At 46.6% G+C, this 17,233-nt stretch overlaps 1 protein-coding gene across 4 annotated transcripts in view; it reads left to right on the top strand.

The window, feature by feature from the left end:
* ERC2 (ELKS/RAB6-interacting/CAST family member 2) overlaps positions 1 to 17,233 on the top strand; it is a 987,816-nt gene that overhangs the window by 296,463 nt on the left and 674,120 nt on the right. For all 4 annotated transcript variants that reach the window (XM_030885545.2, XM_045290032.1, XM_045290033.1 and 1 more), the window contains exon 4: positions 4,399 to 4,554. In XM_030885545.2, the coding sequence (XP_030741405.2) occupies positions 4,399 to 4,554 (156 nt within the window). The remainder of the gene's footprint in view (positions 1 to 4,398; positions 4,555 to 17,233) is intronic.

Genomic DNA, 17,233 nt, shown 5'->3' on the forward strand with positions numbered 1-17,233 from the left:
AATGCCAGTTTAATAGAACAAAGTATTCTTGCATTGAGGGAGTACTTGAGTGGAGACCCAATGTCCATCTGCTACCTTAATACTAAACTTATACATATATGCACATAGATATATTTCCACATCCTCATATATAAATATATTTACATGTGTACATGCCTTTATTTAGACCTCTGTATATGCCCTTTGCCTCCTAGCTCTTTCCTCTATTTCCTTTTACCTTCTTCTTGTCCCACTATCATGCTCAGCCTTCATTTGGGTTTCAGTAATTCCTCTCGGTTACATTACGCTTGGTCATGCCCTACCAGGCCTCTTACACCCTCCTCACCACTGATTTGGATCACTAGTTGTTCCCTTGTCCTTGGGTTTGTTAACACCACTTCCTTTCCCCCCTCTCTCTTATTTCCTTGGGGTATTTCCCCCACGTGCTCATAGCCCTTACACAAAGTAGAGTGTAAAAGCAACACGGTGTAATAGCTTTCCTCTGCGAGACACTGGCAAACTGCGCCCGAGGCCTGAGCGAGCGAGCGCAGAGATGACAGGGACTGCTCACTGGGGCAGAGTTGGGGGCCAGGCTCTGAGAAGGCCCTCAGTCACCTGGTCTTGAGAGACAGGGTGATCTGTAGAGTGAGACCTTGGTTCCTCTTGTTTAGACCAGTGTCCCGCAATTTGGATAATCCCCGCCAGTTTCCCCAGAAAAAATTCCAAATCCTTGTTTCAGCTCTTTAGTAATGTAACCCTGAGCTTAACAGGGTCATGCAAGCCCTTCAAGAAGTGGACTTTGTTTTTCTTCTTCAAGAATTGACTTCTAGAGGGAATAGCCCTGGCCTAAATGAAATTAAATAGTCAGACTTGCTACACATGTCCTAGATATATGAATGCTAGTGTGCTCTAGGATTCCCCCCCCCACGTCAGCCTTTCTCAAACTTCTTTGACTCCAGAGCACCCGGTCGTTGGGATGTGTGGCCTTGGGGAAAGGCTGCTCCATGCTGTCTCAATCTCTAAGGAAGGCCCTCCCTTAATCTGCTTCTAGAGCTTTTTATTTGTGAATTACAGTGGAGGGGTGTTTGAAAACCACTCTATTAATTGTTTTAAAAGAGAATTTAAAGGCAAACATGTCAAGGTATTCAGACCAAGGAAACGCTTTGGCAGTTGAGGGGTAGATGAAGCTTCCCTTACTAACATCCAATTGTCAGGATGTAGCAACCTGAGCATCTCCAAGACTCTCTTGGGGGTCTTGTTAATACATACATTCTGATTCAGTGTATCCTAGATGGAAATGCAAAATGTCATTAGGGGTTGGAACTGGAATATCGGGTTTGAAGGCCTGATTAACACATAGTGGGGGGGGGGCGGGGAAGAAGGGGAGGACTTAAAAAAGCTCATGGAAAAATGGAAAGAAATGATGGTAGAATTTCTCCCAAATCTTCATTTGAAGCCTCTGCTTGATTTCACTGAGGTTTCCCCCACGCTGTTCTAGATCAGTGCTTAAGAGTTTTAAGCCTGTGTATTAATCCGAAAGACAAGATCCATGAACTCTATCGAGCCCTATCAGGATTGTAAGATGGTTTCTTAACTAGATAACTTCTAATTTACATATCTTAACTTCAGAGAATTTTTTTAAAGGAAAGAGAGAAAATTTCTCCTCCTGAAGTCCTTAATCTGGGGCTGACTATGTACGAGGAGGTCATTTTGTTTGCATTTAATTTTCATGCTTATATTTCCTCACTTCTTTCCCTGGCTCAGTATTCCATATACCTTGGGGTCCACAACTAAAAAACATCAAATCTATTTAGTGTCTGTTTTCCTCCTCTCTGGATCCCAGGGATGCGGTCTCATCTGCTTACCTCTGTGCTGATAATTATAGGTCTGCGTTCTGGTGGGCTTGATATTGTTCTTCTCTTAAAAGATATTAATACGTTCAGAAAAGACTGAGTTTTAAAATATGATTTCTTGCAATACCTAAGTCCCTGCCATCGCCAGCCTGATGGGATAGTGCTTTATGCATTGGGCTGATAACCTCAAGGTCAGCGGTTAAAAGTCACCAACTGCTCCTGGGCTTGCAAGTCAATTCCCACCCACAGCAGTGGATGCACAACACAACAAAACACCATCTGGTCCTGCACCACCCTCACCATAGGTCCCATGCCCATTGTTACAGCCACTGTGTCAATCCATCTCCTTAAGGGCTTCCCTCTTTCCACTGCTCCTGTGTTTCACCAAGCATGATGTTTTTCTCCTAGACTCTCCTGACATGCCCGAAGTGTGTAAGAGGAAGTCTCCCCATCCCCTGGCAGTACTTCTTCCAGACAGACTTGTTTGTCTTTTAGGAAGTCCATGGTACTTTCGACATTCTTTACCAGCACCACAATTCAAACTCAACAATTCTTCTTCGGCCATCCATATTCAGTTTCCAATTTTTTAACGCCTGTGAGGTGATTGAAAATATCCTGGCCTGGGTCAGGTGCACCTTAGTCCTCAAAGTAACCTCACCGTTTTTCAACACTCTAAAGATGTCTCAGGCTACCTATTTGCCTAACGCAATATGTCTTTTGAACATGTCTCAATTTTATAAGCAGAAAAAAAAACTGATTTGAAATGACTCATTCATTGGAGAAATCTTTCAGGAACATCTGCGTAGTCTTCCACCATGGCCTTTGCGTTGATCCCGAGTTTCTGGCTCTCTGTGCGCCCAGGAGAACGGCTTGGGATGACTGGCCTCCCCCGATGCCTGAGCCTGTGTGTAGGAGACCCAGCCTGAGAGGGTGCGCAGAGCAACGAGAACGGGTCTTCTCTGCACTGCAGGGGAGACTGGCCATCTCCTCCATTGCCAATGCCTTTGAAGTGTGCTGGTGTGTAACTGAGGGACGACAGTAGGTCTGAGTTTCGAAAGAAAAAGGACAAGCAACAAAATGTAAATTTTCATTCTCTTGTCAATTTCAGAATCTTCTCATTTTGTCTTCTCGGGCTTGAGTCTGATAACTGACACAGCTCACATAGGACTCAGTGCCTGTGGGTCTCCGCACAGAGTTGAGTTTCATTCCTAATTGCCGCTGCACCCACTGATGATGGTGACTGTGTGCGTGCTGATAGCAATGAATGCTTTAATGGTAGTTTTCTTTGAAATAGGAATTCTTACACTATCATGTACTATTATGTTAGGGCTATTATTATCACATTGCACAAACAAGATGTGCTAGTAATCATATGATGTAGAACATTAAGATGCGGAACAACCAGAGCCAGAAGAGATCTATTTGCTTTGACTTTTGTATGAGTCTCAATATAAACAGAATAGCCCATTTGTAGTTTCTGATTTTGGCATCATAGTCTTTGAAGGCTAAATGCAAGTTGATTGAGAGAGAGAGAGAGAGAGAGAGAGAGAGACATTCGGTGGCATGGTCTTTCCATAGCACTGTTCTCAGTGTCGCACAGCCTCCTGGAAGCTGCTCAGATGGGATGGACAGTGATGGTGAGGGAGAGAGAGCGCCAGTCAAAGTCTGATTTTGAAAACTGACTAGAGTCTCATGCTCAGTACCTGGAGTGGGAGACACTGTTTCTTTTACCCTTGTAAGAGCTCTCTCTTCTACCTTCTGATCCATGTACCACATGACACTTGACTCTGGATTCATTCAGTCTCTTATTTCCTTAATTTTATTTTTTTATCTCTCAATGGCTTTTGTTTTCTCAGTTAATCCTATTTTTCTGTGTAATATTTCTAATTGTCCCCCCCCACCCCCACCCCCACCCCCAGTAGAGCAATAGCTTTGAAACTCCCTACAGGGTAGGGGGAGCCGTGTTCCTGCAAGGATCTGACTGACTGTGTTTAGATTATTTCCAGGGGCCAGATTTTTTAAATGTTTATTGCATCAGTAAAACGGACTGAGGGTTCAGTCATGTAATTTCACTGATTTTATATTTTAGATGAGAATTTTTTTTACTTTACTAGACTTGAGTTTCCTTCTGACCCCAGTCGTGTTCCAAGCATGCTTTAGAAACCAGCCTCACCATAGTCACTGCATACCTTCTTGTGTTCCCAAGCGCACCTGACCCTCCAAACTGGTGAACTCGATGCCCAAATGCTGATTTACACATGTAAAGGGCATTTTTCCCTGTGATTAGTTTAAATCAACATTAGCAATGGTGGTTTGGTATTTTGATTCCCAGGTATTAGCCAAACATACTCAGTAATTCTCTGTTCTCTTGGTAAGCGACTTCTCATAAGAGCTGGAAAATAAAGCAATCTTATAAATGATGCTCATCATGAGGGAGAAAGATTCTGTACTGAGGGCGACATCTACCTCTGCATGTATTATCACCAAAAAATTACCTTCTTCGGTTCTATTGTGATGACAGTGAAAACAACTATCTTTCGTTTTGTTGTTTTATGTTTTTACAAAGGACACCAAAATCGCGTCCTTGGAGAGAAACATACGTGACCTGGAGGACGAGATCCAGCTGTTAAAAGCTAACGGTGTGCTGAATACTGAGGACCGGGAAGAAGAGATCAAGCAAATAGAAGTTTACAAGAGCCACTCCAAGTTCATGAAAGCCAAGGTAGGGTCCAGCCTCCTCACCTTTAGACGCTTGTTGTGACGGGGACGTGATGGGTTCTGTGTACTCTCCTCTCCAGTGTTCACACCATCTGCTCCATCGGAGCTCATGGAACAGAGATGACGAAGAAGAATGTGGCGGGTTTCCAGTCCAGCGTAGACTCCGAATGCAGTTAGGGGATGTCTGCACTGCTCATCTGCAGAAGGAGGTGTGGGTTCTTCTAAGGGCTTCCTTTGGTGTCCCGCCGTCTTGGGAATTAACATTATGTTTTCAGTCGTCCATTCTCTTCCCAATGCACTCAAGCTACTGCAGGTCTGCAGTCACTGCCCCAGTGGTGCAGTGGGCCGAGCGCTGGGCTGCTAACCACACAGCCAGCCGTTTACACTGCCGTCTCCTTCATGGAGAGGATGGGGTGCTTTGTTTCCGTAAAGATTTACAGCCTTGGAAATCTGACGGAGCACTTCCACTCTGCCCTCTGGAGTCACCATCAGTCCGAATCAGCTCAGGGGCAGCGCATTGTTGCTTCTTTTTTCTTTTCTATCTTTTCTTTTTTTAAAAAAAAATCATTTTATTGGGGGCTCGTACACCTCTTATCACAATCCATACATAAATCCATTGTGCCAAACACATTTGTACATTTATTGCCATCATCATTCTCCAAACATTTTCTTTGTATTTGAGCCCTTAGTACCAGCTCCTGATTTTTCCCTCAACCCCTCCCTCCCTCATGAACCGTTGATAAATTATAAAAAAATTTTTTCATGTCTTACACTGACCGATGTCTCCTTTCACCCACTTTTCTGTTGTCCATCCCCCTGGGAGGGGGTCATACGTAGATCATTGTGATTGGTTCCCCCTCTCTCCCCCACCTTCCCCTTCCCCTCATGGTATCACTTCTCTCATTATCTGTTCTGGATTCCCTGTGTTTCCAGTTCTTATCTGTACCAGTGTACATCCTCTGATCTAGCCAGATTTGTAAGGTAGAATTGGGGTCATGATAGTGGGGATGGGGAGGAGGAAGCATTAAAGAACTAGAGGAAAATTGTATGTTTCATCAGTGCTATACTGCACCCTGACTGGCTTGTCTACTCCCTGTGACCCTTATGTAAGGGGATGTCCAGTTGCCTACAGATGGGCTTTGGGTCTCTACTCTGCACTCACCCTCATTCATAATGATTTGATTTTTTTGTTCTGGGTCTCTGATACCTGATACCTGGTCCTATGGAAACCTTGTGATCACACAGGCTGGTGTGCTTCTTCCACTTTGTTGGGCTTTGTTGCTTCTGAGCTAGATGGCCGCTTGTTTTCCTTCAAGCCTTTTGCTTGAAGGGTGCTATATTTTTGATAGCCGGGTGCCATCAGCTTTCTTTACCATGTTTGCTTATGCATCCACTTTGTCTTCAATGATTGTGTCTGGAAGGTGAGCATCATGGAATGCCAGTTTAATAGAACAAAGTGTTCTTGCATTGAGGAAGTACTTGGGTAGAGGCCCAATGTCCTCCTGTTACCTTAATACTAAACCTATAAATATATACACATAGATCTATTTCTCCATTGTCATATATAAATATTTTTACATATGTACATGCCTGTATTTAGACCTCTATAAATTCCCTTTGCCTCCTAGTTCTTTCCTCTAGTTCCTTTTACTTTCCTCTTGTCCCACTATCATGCTCAGCCTTCACTTTGGTTTCAGTAATTCCTCTCAATTACATTGCCCTTGATCAAACCCTACCAGGCGTCCTATACCCTCCTTGCCATCAATTTTAGATCACTTGTTGTTTCCTTGTCCCTGGGTTTGTTAACACCACTTCCTTTCCCCCACCACCCCCTCTCCCATGTCCCCCCACCCCCAACTGTTGGTCCCATTATTTTCTCCTCCAGATTGTTCATCCTGCCTATCTTATCTCGATAGACCTAGAAAGATAATAATATGCACAAAAAACCAGACTGAGAAAAACAAAGCAACAAAACAACAACAACAACAACAACAACAACAAAAACAATGACAAAAATAGAGAAGAGAAAAGAAAAGCCTGTAAATAGTTGAAGGTCTGTTTGTTGACCTTTAGGAGTGTTTTCCAGTCGAGTCCGATGGGGTGCCACGCTCTGGTATTCCCTGGGGACCTTGTTGCTCTGCTCCCCTTGCTGTTCCAATTGCGGTTTTTATTGTTTGATTTGGTTTTAAGCTAGTGATTAAGACAGCGCTGGCTTTAAGTCCCAATGTTGCCTCGTGTTAAAATAATTCACCCTCAGGAAGCCTTGTTCCCTCACCTGTGAGCGAGGGTCCAGGCAAGTTCCTACGCCATGGAGTACCCCGGCCATTCCCAGAGAGGATCCATTTAGAACACTTTGTCCTCTTCCCAGTCTCTGGAAAACTCAAACGCTCGCTGCCAGTGAGTCACTGAGGACTCATAGCATGAGTTAGGACGGGGCAGAGCTGCTCCGGTGACAGCACCACTCTTTACGGGTGTAGAAAGCCCTGTCTTTCTCCCTCAGCGCTGCTGGTGGTTTCAAACTGCTAACCTTGCAGTCAGTGCTTAACCACTACTCTTTCAGATCGCCTCAAGAATTCAGTAAGTGGCGGGCCGTGATGTTTGTGCTGTTACTACTGTTACTGTTAGCTGTTGCTGGAAGATTTAGAAAATAGGAAGAAATCAATCTTATATCGCTTTGGTCAGTTTATCACATGTACTCGAGTATAAGCCATGTTTTTCAGCACATTTTTACTGCAGTGTTTATGGTAAAATTAGGTTCCTCGGCTGATATTCGGGCCGGCTTATACTTGAGTATGTACAGTAAATAAATTTTGCTTGTGTTTATTAACATTAAATTTTGGCCCACAGATAGACCAAGCAGCACCACCAGACTATCTACTAATTTTACACATGGATAGTTATTAAATTTATGAATATCTCAGAATAGGACTTTTGAGACTTTGAATGGGTTTCATCTCTTTAACCCATTTTGCTTCTGAAAGTAACCACACAGAGTTTAAAAAAACAAAAAGCAATACTCAGCTTTTACCACATTCTCTTAAATACCCTTGTCTCGGTTTTAATCTCCGTTTCTGCCTAGTAAAATGCAGTGAGATAAGAGTAATGCCGCCTTTCATGAGAAAGTAGTGAAAATGGGGAGAAAATAAATTTAGATGACAGGTAGAATTATGTTTATCAGCTGTGAAATACATGTGTACTCCTTGCAGAGAATTTTCAAATTACGAAGAGGAAACACTGATATCTAACTTTTGCTTCAAGGAGACACGGCCGTGCAACGGGCGACATACTTGGCCACTAACCACACTCTGCAGTTCAAACCCACCCGCTCCCGGGGGAGAAAGATGGGGCTGTTTGCTCCCGTCAAGGTTTATAATCTCAGAAGTGCCGAGGAGCCGGTTCTGCATTGTACAGCGGGGCTGCTATGAATCAGAGTCCAGTCCATGACAAGGGGATGCCCATTGCTTCGGGGGTTCCTAATGGCACAGTGGTTATGGGCTCACTTGTTCCGAAAATCATCTCCGTGGGAGAAACGTGTGGCAGTCTCTTTCTCAGGACGGCAGCTTTGGAAGCCTTCTGGGCAGTTGCTAGGAGATGGAATTGACTTGAAGTGAATGGATTGGTTCAGAATCGATGACCATTGCCTTCACTGCATATGCACGTGTGTGTGCTGGTGTGCAGTTCTCCAGGGAAACAAAGACAGACAGACAAACAGAAACGCACACTTGCCTCTGCTGTGTGAGCACAGGAAGGATGTGTGCACTGGCTGTGAGCTCACCCTTCCCTTCCCGGGACGGCCACCAGGGAGGAGTGGGTTTCTGGGCCCAGTCCTCCCTCTGTCCCTTCCTTTTGGAGACCGAGCTGCGACTCTCAGAGACGGTGGTAGGGTGCCCTGCACCCGCAGATCAGGTCGCTCTGAGGGTGCAGACCAGAGGCACGCATGTGTGTGGACGCAGGGCATCTGTGGACATGGTTGTTTGGGATGAAGCTCCTCACCACCCTTTGCGCGCCGTGTTGTACCCGCTCACGCTCCCTCTCCAGCCTGTCTTTGCAGCGAGATAGCTCAAGCCGCTGCGACGGCTGGGAAGGCCAGGAGGTTCATCAGCTCCGCCTCATCGTGGACGCCGTCCAGGAGAATAAAGCACTAGATGGTTTTCACCAGCACGCCGTGCCCTTTCTTAGCCCAGGGTTGTCTGCGAGCCCATCAATCCCCGAGTGAGAGTGCACGTTCAAGGGCTAGTGACTGTAAGAGTTCCCAAAGTGGTCAGGGCAGAAGAATGTTTCCGGAGTGCAGCAGAGTGGGGTGAGTTCAAGCCGAAAAAAGGGAAGAACAGCAGCTGAGAATAAACTCTGGCTTGCGTGACTGGCCTGTTCCTGCTCTGGGGACACGTCTGATGTCATGTGACTGTGGGGCGTGTCATCCTCAGTACCCTTAAAGCGTGCTCCAATGCAGAGATGCAGCATTGTAGTTAAGATGCGTTCTTCTTTTTCTCAACTCTTCTGCGAGAGGGCTGGGCTTGGCTCCGTCATTAAACCTGAGAGTGGGACTGTTAACGCTCCAGCTGGTTCTAAGTATTTTGCTCTTCAAGTGCTTGCGCACTGGTTTTCTTGAGGCAGAATGAATTGATTTAAGTTGGGTGAATTGTTTATTATAGGACCTCTCTCTTTTTAATCCTTTTATTGGGGCTCATACAGCTCTTATCACAAGCCATATATCCATCCGTTGTGCATAGGACCTCTTAACTGTCCAAGGCATCATCTTGGAGAAACAGAAAACCTGGTGAAGGAAGCGGAATCAGACTGAGGTTGAAGCAAGCAGGGAAAGAGAAGTCAGCACCCACCCCTGTCCCCACGCCTGCAGAGAAGGAAGCAGTAGGGGCCCCAGCGCTGTGGGCAAGGGCACGTTTGCAAAGAAAGGAGGGAAAGGTGAAGATCGGGAAATGCAAGCATGGAGAAATGCCCGGATACTGACTTGGGAAATGGAAAAGCCATTGCTAACAGCCTCGGTTGACCAAGGCAGTGAGAGAAAAGGGAATCCGAAAATGGCTCTGCACACCGTTAACAGAAGCAGGCAGAGCGACTGACAGTTGACTTCAGTGAGTGTTCGATGATTTATAACGAGTCCGTGAGTCACAGGAGGAGATGGCTTGAGCAATTTCGATGGCATGCTACTTAAGGATAGAGCCCTTTGGGAGCCACACCTGAAATTGCAGCTGAATAGCGTCTTGTTTTCTCTCGCTCTGTTTGCTGTTTGTCATGATGGGTATGTGGAGAGCTGCGAGACGTGCCCCGTGAGGCCTCCACCAGCCCTTCGGACAGGCGTCTCGTGAGGCCAGACTTGGAGGTCCTCATGGACTCGAGCAGTTCTAACAGAAGGCTTAAAACTGTGCTTTATCGGGATGTTTGCAATGTAAACTAATAATAAGAAAAAGTAACTTTTAAAAATGCAACCTAATCACTAAAACAAACAAACCTAAAACTGATCATGCATCCACACCCTCATTTGCTTATGTTTTTAGACTATTATTTAGATACCAATTACTTGTATCCACCTTTGGCGAGTGGAGATTTTGACTCAGCCTTTGACTAGTCCTCATCCGCAGGACAGCAGCTAAGCCTCAGCTAAGCCTCCACGTGTAACCATTTGCCCCAAGAGGAGAAGCAGGGCAGCTAGTTAGAATTCGTACACATTCTCTTTTTTTTATATGGGAGCATCTTAAAAGACATTCTCTCTGAAATTTTGAAATCAGAGCCCTTTTCTCGCATTGAGAGGCAGTGCGGCTGGAGTGGTTTGCAAGGCAATCAAGTGAGCTTGGCGTGGGGGGTACAAAGCCTTTTAGATCACCTTACGGAAGTGCATGCACCCTGCACTTTGGCCCCCAGATGGTGCCTGGGACTGGCCGTGTCTCCGGCAGACCCTGCAGTTAAATCCGTCACAAGGAAGATGTGCGCTGTTGGTACCAGTGGAACTTCAGAGAGAGCTCACGCCGGCACGTTTTCAGGAAGATGAGCTGTGAAGTGTGAAAGCAGTGTTGAGACTCTTGGCTGGCGCGAAGGAGAAGGTGAGCACGCTGGATGCCGCCTTCCCTTTTTGGCCACTGTTGCTGTCTGTCTGTCCCTAACGCGTGGCAGTCCCATCTGTGTACTCAGGGGTCACAGCCAGCTGGGGGCTGCGTGGAATGTGCATCGGCAGGGACTCAACCCCAGGGTCTCCGCATGGAAGGCAGTTGTGGACACTGATTCACCCTGCCCCTAAGCCAGGGGCTGCCTAGGCGGTGCTTTGAATCACGGTGACTCGTGCAGATCAGAGCCAAGCTGTGCTGCTCAGAGCACTCAGTGGCTGATCTTCATCAGCAGTTCAGCAAGCTTATTTCCTGAGGCTGCGCGCCGATGGGTGGAACCGACCCTCCCCCGGGATGAAGCTAAGCACCCCTGAGGGTCAGAGCTGGTCTGTTCCTAGTGGTCTTGCAGTCAGTCGCCAAGTGCGGCAGCCCCCGGAGACGGGAGAGCTGTCCCAGGCAGCTTTCCGGTCTGTCGTCTACACGCACAGAGCCTGGTCTTTCTCTTGTGGAGCCGCTGGGTGGCTTTGAACTTCCTACCTCGGATTGGCGGCCAGGTGTTTAACTAATTGTGCCATCTGGTTTTGTTGGTCTGCTGGGGTGGAAACCCATGCTCCTCAGAAAAAGCCATGCTCCACAGAAGCCTGTTGACACGTGTATGTTCTTCCAGAGAAGGGAGACTTTGGGGGCACCTTCTGAACTATGGGGTACCTTCTAAGCTATGCCCGATTCCTAGGTAGGTCTGAAACCCCAATTCCTATGCTGACGGCAAAGGCCCGCAGCAACGCCACTGTCAGAGGCCGCGGGGAGCCACAAGAGGCTTCCGGGAGCACTGAGAGGCGTTTGGGAACAGAATGCTCTTTGCCAGTGAAGCTTTTCTCACCAGGAGAGAGTGATGGTATCCCCTGTCCATGCAGAGCTCTGCTCCTCCTCTTAACACATCCCACACCCCATCCCAGGGTTTCCCTGTTGGCCCTTCTCTTGCCACTCCATTGTCTCAGACCGCCCCTTCCTTCTGCATGTGCAGCACATCGTCTGGTGAGCCTCTGAGGGCTGCACGCCTCCTACCCCCCTGCCTGCTAAGGGGCGGGCTGGGCTGCGGTCTCAGCAGGAAGGCCGTGTCCGTGGAGACAGAGATGCTGTTCCCTTGGCAGCGCGGTCTCTCTGCTGTGCAGGTTGTCACAGGCCTCAGCGGGGGAGCTTGGTCAGGTGAGACGAGGTGCGCCTGACGGCCGCATGGACTTCATCAAGCGCGTGAGCCGTGATGTCATCGCACTCGCTTCTCCTCCCGCCATCGCAGAGACAGGCCTTCCCGGGCCGTTCCCACTTGCTGTCAGTCGTAGCTCCTCCCATTCTGATTGGGTTTGTGGCTGTACAAGAAGCAAAGGGCATCTTTTTATGGAGCAAGGTCACATGTGTACCCTGCGACTATGCCCCCTTAGAAAAAAGCCATTTGCTGCTCTTGTCTGCATAAAATATGCTTTTAAAATTTCCTCATGGCCTTGGTAGTCTGAATGCTCTTTAAAGACGTGGTCTATGGAGTCTTTATGGACTGAAATAGTTTTCATCATTATCAGTCTATTTCTATGGAATAAAGTAGGTGTTTGTGGAACCTGACACAGCTCTCCTTCCTATTAAACATCGAGTTAATTTTGTTTAGTTTGTGCTTTTTTCCCCCTTAAAGTCCCCACTCTCCCCTTCTACTTTCTACTCAGGTATTTGTGAAAGTTGGAATGAATCCTTTTTATTTTTTTTTCCAATCATAAACATCGTCTTTGGTTCTATCGATAGACTCGGAAGTATTTTTTGGTTTAATTTCTGATGAATCGGTTGCATATGTGGAATCGACTATAAAGGTGCTGTCAGCTACAACTGGACATGATTTCGAGGCCACAGCCCCTGGAGAAGAGATCTGCTCCCACAGATTTTAGTTTATTTTATCACTGTGGCTAATCCTACTCCTCCTCTTCTTCCTTCTTGTTTATTTGCACCTCTTCTTGGGATGTAGGAGAGAGGAGATTTCTTACTTCAGGGAGCATAAGATGGCGACAGACTCTCATAATTGCTGAGTTTCTGAAGATAGAGTTTAGTCCATGGATGGCACTTACACAAAGATGCCTCTACTCACTCCGGCAGATTCACGACAGACTAGGCAGTTAATCCTGGTGCTTTCCAATCAGCCTGGCCACATTCTCAGAATGCTGCTCGACACCGGTGTCAGTTCAGCTATCACCAATCCTTTAGCTTTTGCAAGCAAGACACAACTTTTGTGTCCTCCCATCTGACTTATCCCTGCAAATTGGAGCAAATGGGATTTCCCTCCATATCAACTTTTCCAGAAAGTTGTGCAATGTGAACACTCCAAAAGATGGGGCTGTGAGCACTTAATATTCACAGTGCCAGGGACACGGACGAGGAGTCTTAATAGGAACCCCTGCCGCCACCAGCATTCCTGATGCTAGGACAAACAAGCTAGAACCTCACCATTCCACCCACCCACCCACCCAGAGGGAAATTCGCCCATGAAGAGTTTTTGAGCCATGTGAAATATTCAAAAGAAAACCCATCTGATGTTGAGGCGGGGTACCCCCACGTTGGCTCTCACGCAGAGGTGTGGTATGAGGTGATCCAAGAGATGTCAAGCAGAGAGGGTTGTTTACAGTGTCCTCCACTGGCAATGCCCCCGGGTAGTGTCCAGAAGGACAACATGCTCACGTAGGCCTCAGAGTAACCCTTCAGAGACAGTCCCCAAACCACGAAACCATGGTGCCAAGAACATCAGCAGATTTGCCAGGAACCAAACCGCCGTGAGTGACAGGCAGCAGAGACAGCACCCACCCAGGACAGCTATTTTAGCAGTGAAATTACATGGCCCGGAGCAGAAGCCCCGTGGGTCCTTGAGGCGGTGAGGAAATGGACTGAACAGGTGAGGGGGTGACAATAGACCAGGAGTGTGGGACTCACTGCCATGGAGTCACTCCCCGATCAGGCCAGCCCTGCGGCATGGTGGTCACGAGCCGGGCTGCGTACTGTGAGGTTCAAAACCAATAGCTGAGGGAGAAAGATGGGCTTTCTCCTCCCGTCGAGAGCGACAGTCTCAGAAACTCACAGAGGCAGTTCTGCCCTGTCCTGTAGGCTCACTATGATGACAAAATTACTAAGCACATTTTAAAAGAGCGGCATAAAACTGGAAGTTTACAAATTCATCACGTCAGTGGAACAGCGTCAGTAAAGGAGAAAACTGCAAAACAAGTGTAATGAAAGGTACAAGAGTTGTAAAATAATGAAAGAGAAGGTCCCCAGAAGCTCAGAGAGGAAGGCCCAGCATCCCGTCTCCGGCACTCTGGATGAACATGAGATGGAGTGCGTCAGAGGCAAGATTCTGAAATGTTTTTAAAGTAAGGGAGGCTGAGGATTTTCAGGCGGATGGCAGGCACCAGCCCACAAATACATGAAGCCTAAAATACTCCAAATAAGAACGAACTATCCCTATACCGTCAGTTCCAACCCCAGTATCTGAGGGAGACAGAAAGTCTACAGCATTTCTCAGAAGAAACCTATGAAAGGTGAATAAGTTTGTGCAAAGATGCTCAGTCTCAGTAGTCATTCCTAAGACTACTGCTGCTCCTCGCTGCCTTCGAGCGGATTCTGACTCACAGAAACCCTCCAGGCCAGGGCGGAACTGCCCCTGGGGGCTTCCTGCACCATCGCTCTTCACAAGACACCTGGTCTTTCTCCCACTGAGAGGAGGCTGGTGGTTTCAAACTGCTGACCATGGGCAGTGAGCCACCCGACACAGCGCCATCTGCCGCCAGGACTCCTGCAAAGGGGAACCCCGATGAGATACTGCTTCACCCCACTAGAATGGATAGAATTTAAAAAGTCAGAAAACTGCACCCAAGAGTGTGGAGAGATTGAGCCCCTCACAGTTTGCTGCTGGGAATTGGGAAGCCATTTATAAGTTCCACAAAAAGCCAGACATGGGAGTGCCATGCAATTCAGCCATGCCACTCCGAGATATATATCCAAGGCAAATGGAAGCATAAGTTCACAAGTGTCCTTCACAGCATCACCTGTAAGATACAGAGCATGGAAGCAATTTGCTTAGCCATCAACTGGTGAGCAGATAGACAACGTGTGGTATGTTCATATCAAAACCATTGCCGTAGAGCTGAGCCATTAGTTCCCAAGGATGTAACCCTCGATGGAAACAGACCACCGCCTCTACCTCCACAGAGACGGCAGTTAGTGGGTTCAAGTCCTTCTGCTAGTAGCCGACTGCTTTAACCCCTCTGCCACCAGCACTCCTGATAAAAGTATTACACAGCCATAGCAGATGGATGAAACACTGGTGAGCTCTTCCCCATGGGTGAGCTTTTGAAAACTTGATACTGAAGGAAAGAAGCCAGTCGCATTTGTGTCAAATGCCCACAATGGGCAAATCCAGAGAGACTGAAAGCAGGCGCCTGGAATCGGAGGACAGGGTGGAGTAGAATGGAGTAACTGGTGTCTCATGGTTGCAGTGTGTCTTTTTGGTAAGATAAAAATGTTCCAAAATTAAAGTATAATAAGGGCTAAACAACTCTGAGACTACTAAATGCCCCTGGAATTAACTGGTAAACGTCACTGCTTGCAAGTTATAGAAGAGTAAGCCTCCAAAAACAGAGGAAAACAAACAGCAGACAAGCCCACTACTTTTAAAGGAATCAACTAGGGTACTAACTGCCTTTTCAATGGCAACATTGGTAGCCAGAAAACAGTGGGATAAAATCCTCAATGTACTGAGAGAAAATACCTCTTAACTTAGAAAATGACTTCTGAGACTTAGAAATAATATTTAGAGAAGAGCATATTATTGAGATCTTTTGAGATTGCCCCCAGTGGAACCTCCCTAAGGGAAATCTACAAGATGCATTTTAGGCAAGAGGGGATTCTTGATGGATTATCTGAGATGCACGAATGAATAATGAACCAGGAAAATGATAAATGGCCAAAACATGGACTGTGAAACTTAATGAAGGTGTCCGACGGAGTTAGACACAAAACAAGACAGAGGAGAAAGACGTTCCAGCCACACTGTGCGTGTCAGCGGAGTGGTGACTGGACTTAGGGTGTCCCGAACCCTTACTTTATTTGGAAACAAGAGAAACACATGGACTAGCTTTAGGCCTAGATATGTTAAAAATGTAAATATGTTTTATTTTCAAGTGGAATAACCTCAAGATTTTAAAAAACAAAGAGCAAATGCAAATGAAAGTCTAACTTTTAGATGACTAGATACAGCAATATAGAATTGCAAATGTCAAAAACAAATTGAGAGAGAAAAGAATGGAGACAAAACCATAGTATAAATGGCGCCAGGTTAAGATGGTTGCACTGCCGGCATGGAGCAGGGAACCAGTGGAGAGGTCTGAGGGCCTGGCCCCATCCCAACTACGTGGACACCTGCCCCTCCTCCCAGAAGAATTCACTTCAGAGGACAGCACTGAAGCTGCAGCTCAGGGAGAGGGGCATGTCTGATCAGAGCACACAGGGCAAATGAAGGGGGAGGAAGAGAGTGGAGCACGTCCAGGCCCACCAAGCCTTGAGGATGATATTCCACTCAGAGCAGCCAATCCACAGAGAAGACCACATGGCCGTCCCCACTATGAGACATGACATCCATCACTGACCCATAGCCCTGCGGGGGACAACACTGGAGACACAGTGTGGGAATTCCCTCTGATCTGATCCCACCACACTGAGGGGAAACACTGAGGGCGTGCAACCGAACAGCAAGGGGAGCAGAGCCACCAAGTCCCCAGGGAGTACCGAAACTAGACTGTGGGGCCAGGGCATGGCACTGCATCAGACTCAACCTGAAAACACTCCTAAAGGCCAACCAACAGTTCTTGAACTACAGGATTTTTTTCATTGTTGTTGTTGTGGGTTGTTTTTTTTTGTCATTGGCTTTTTGTTATTTTGTTGGTTGGTTTTGCTCTGTCTTGTTTTTGTACATGTTATTATCTCCGCAGGTCTGTCTAAATAAGATAGGCTGGATGAACCATCTAGAGGAGAAAACAATGGGGACAGACAGTTCCGCAGGGACATGGGAGAAGGGGAAGTAGGGGGAAAGGAAGTGGTGTTAACAAACCCAGGGACAAGGGAACAACAAGTGATCTGGCTCAGTGGTGAGGAGGGTGTAGGAGGCCTGGTAGGGTGTGATCAAGGGCAATGTAGCCGAGAGGAATTACTGTAACCCAAATGAAGGATGAACATGATAGTGGGACAAGAGGAAAGTCAAAGGAAATAGAGGAAAGACCTAGGAGGCAAAGGACATTTATAGAGGTCTAAATACAGGCATGTACATATGTAAATATATATTTATTTTATTTTATTTATGTTTTATTGGCTGCCCTCCACTTAAAAAAATCTTAATTTAAAAAACTTATGGTAATGCCAAATCAAGCATAGTCCTTAAAATCTTTAACTCCCACATTTTTTCTTCATTGCTGACATATTTAATTTTATTTCTGCTCCCAAGATTTATTTATTTTTTAATCATTTTATTAGGGGCTCATACAACTCTTACCACAATACATACAGACATCAATTGTGTAAAGCACATTTGTACATTCATTGCCCTCA

This window comes from Echinops telfairi, unplaced genomic scaffold (genome assembly GCF_000313985.2).
Source record: "Echinops telfairi isolate 266 unplaced genomic scaffold, ASM31398v2 ScPeMD7_31;HRSCAF=116, whole genome shotgun sequence".
Taxonomy (NCBI): Eukaryota; Metazoa; Chordata; class Mammalia; order Afrosoricida; family Tenrecidae; genus Echinops; species Echinops telfairi.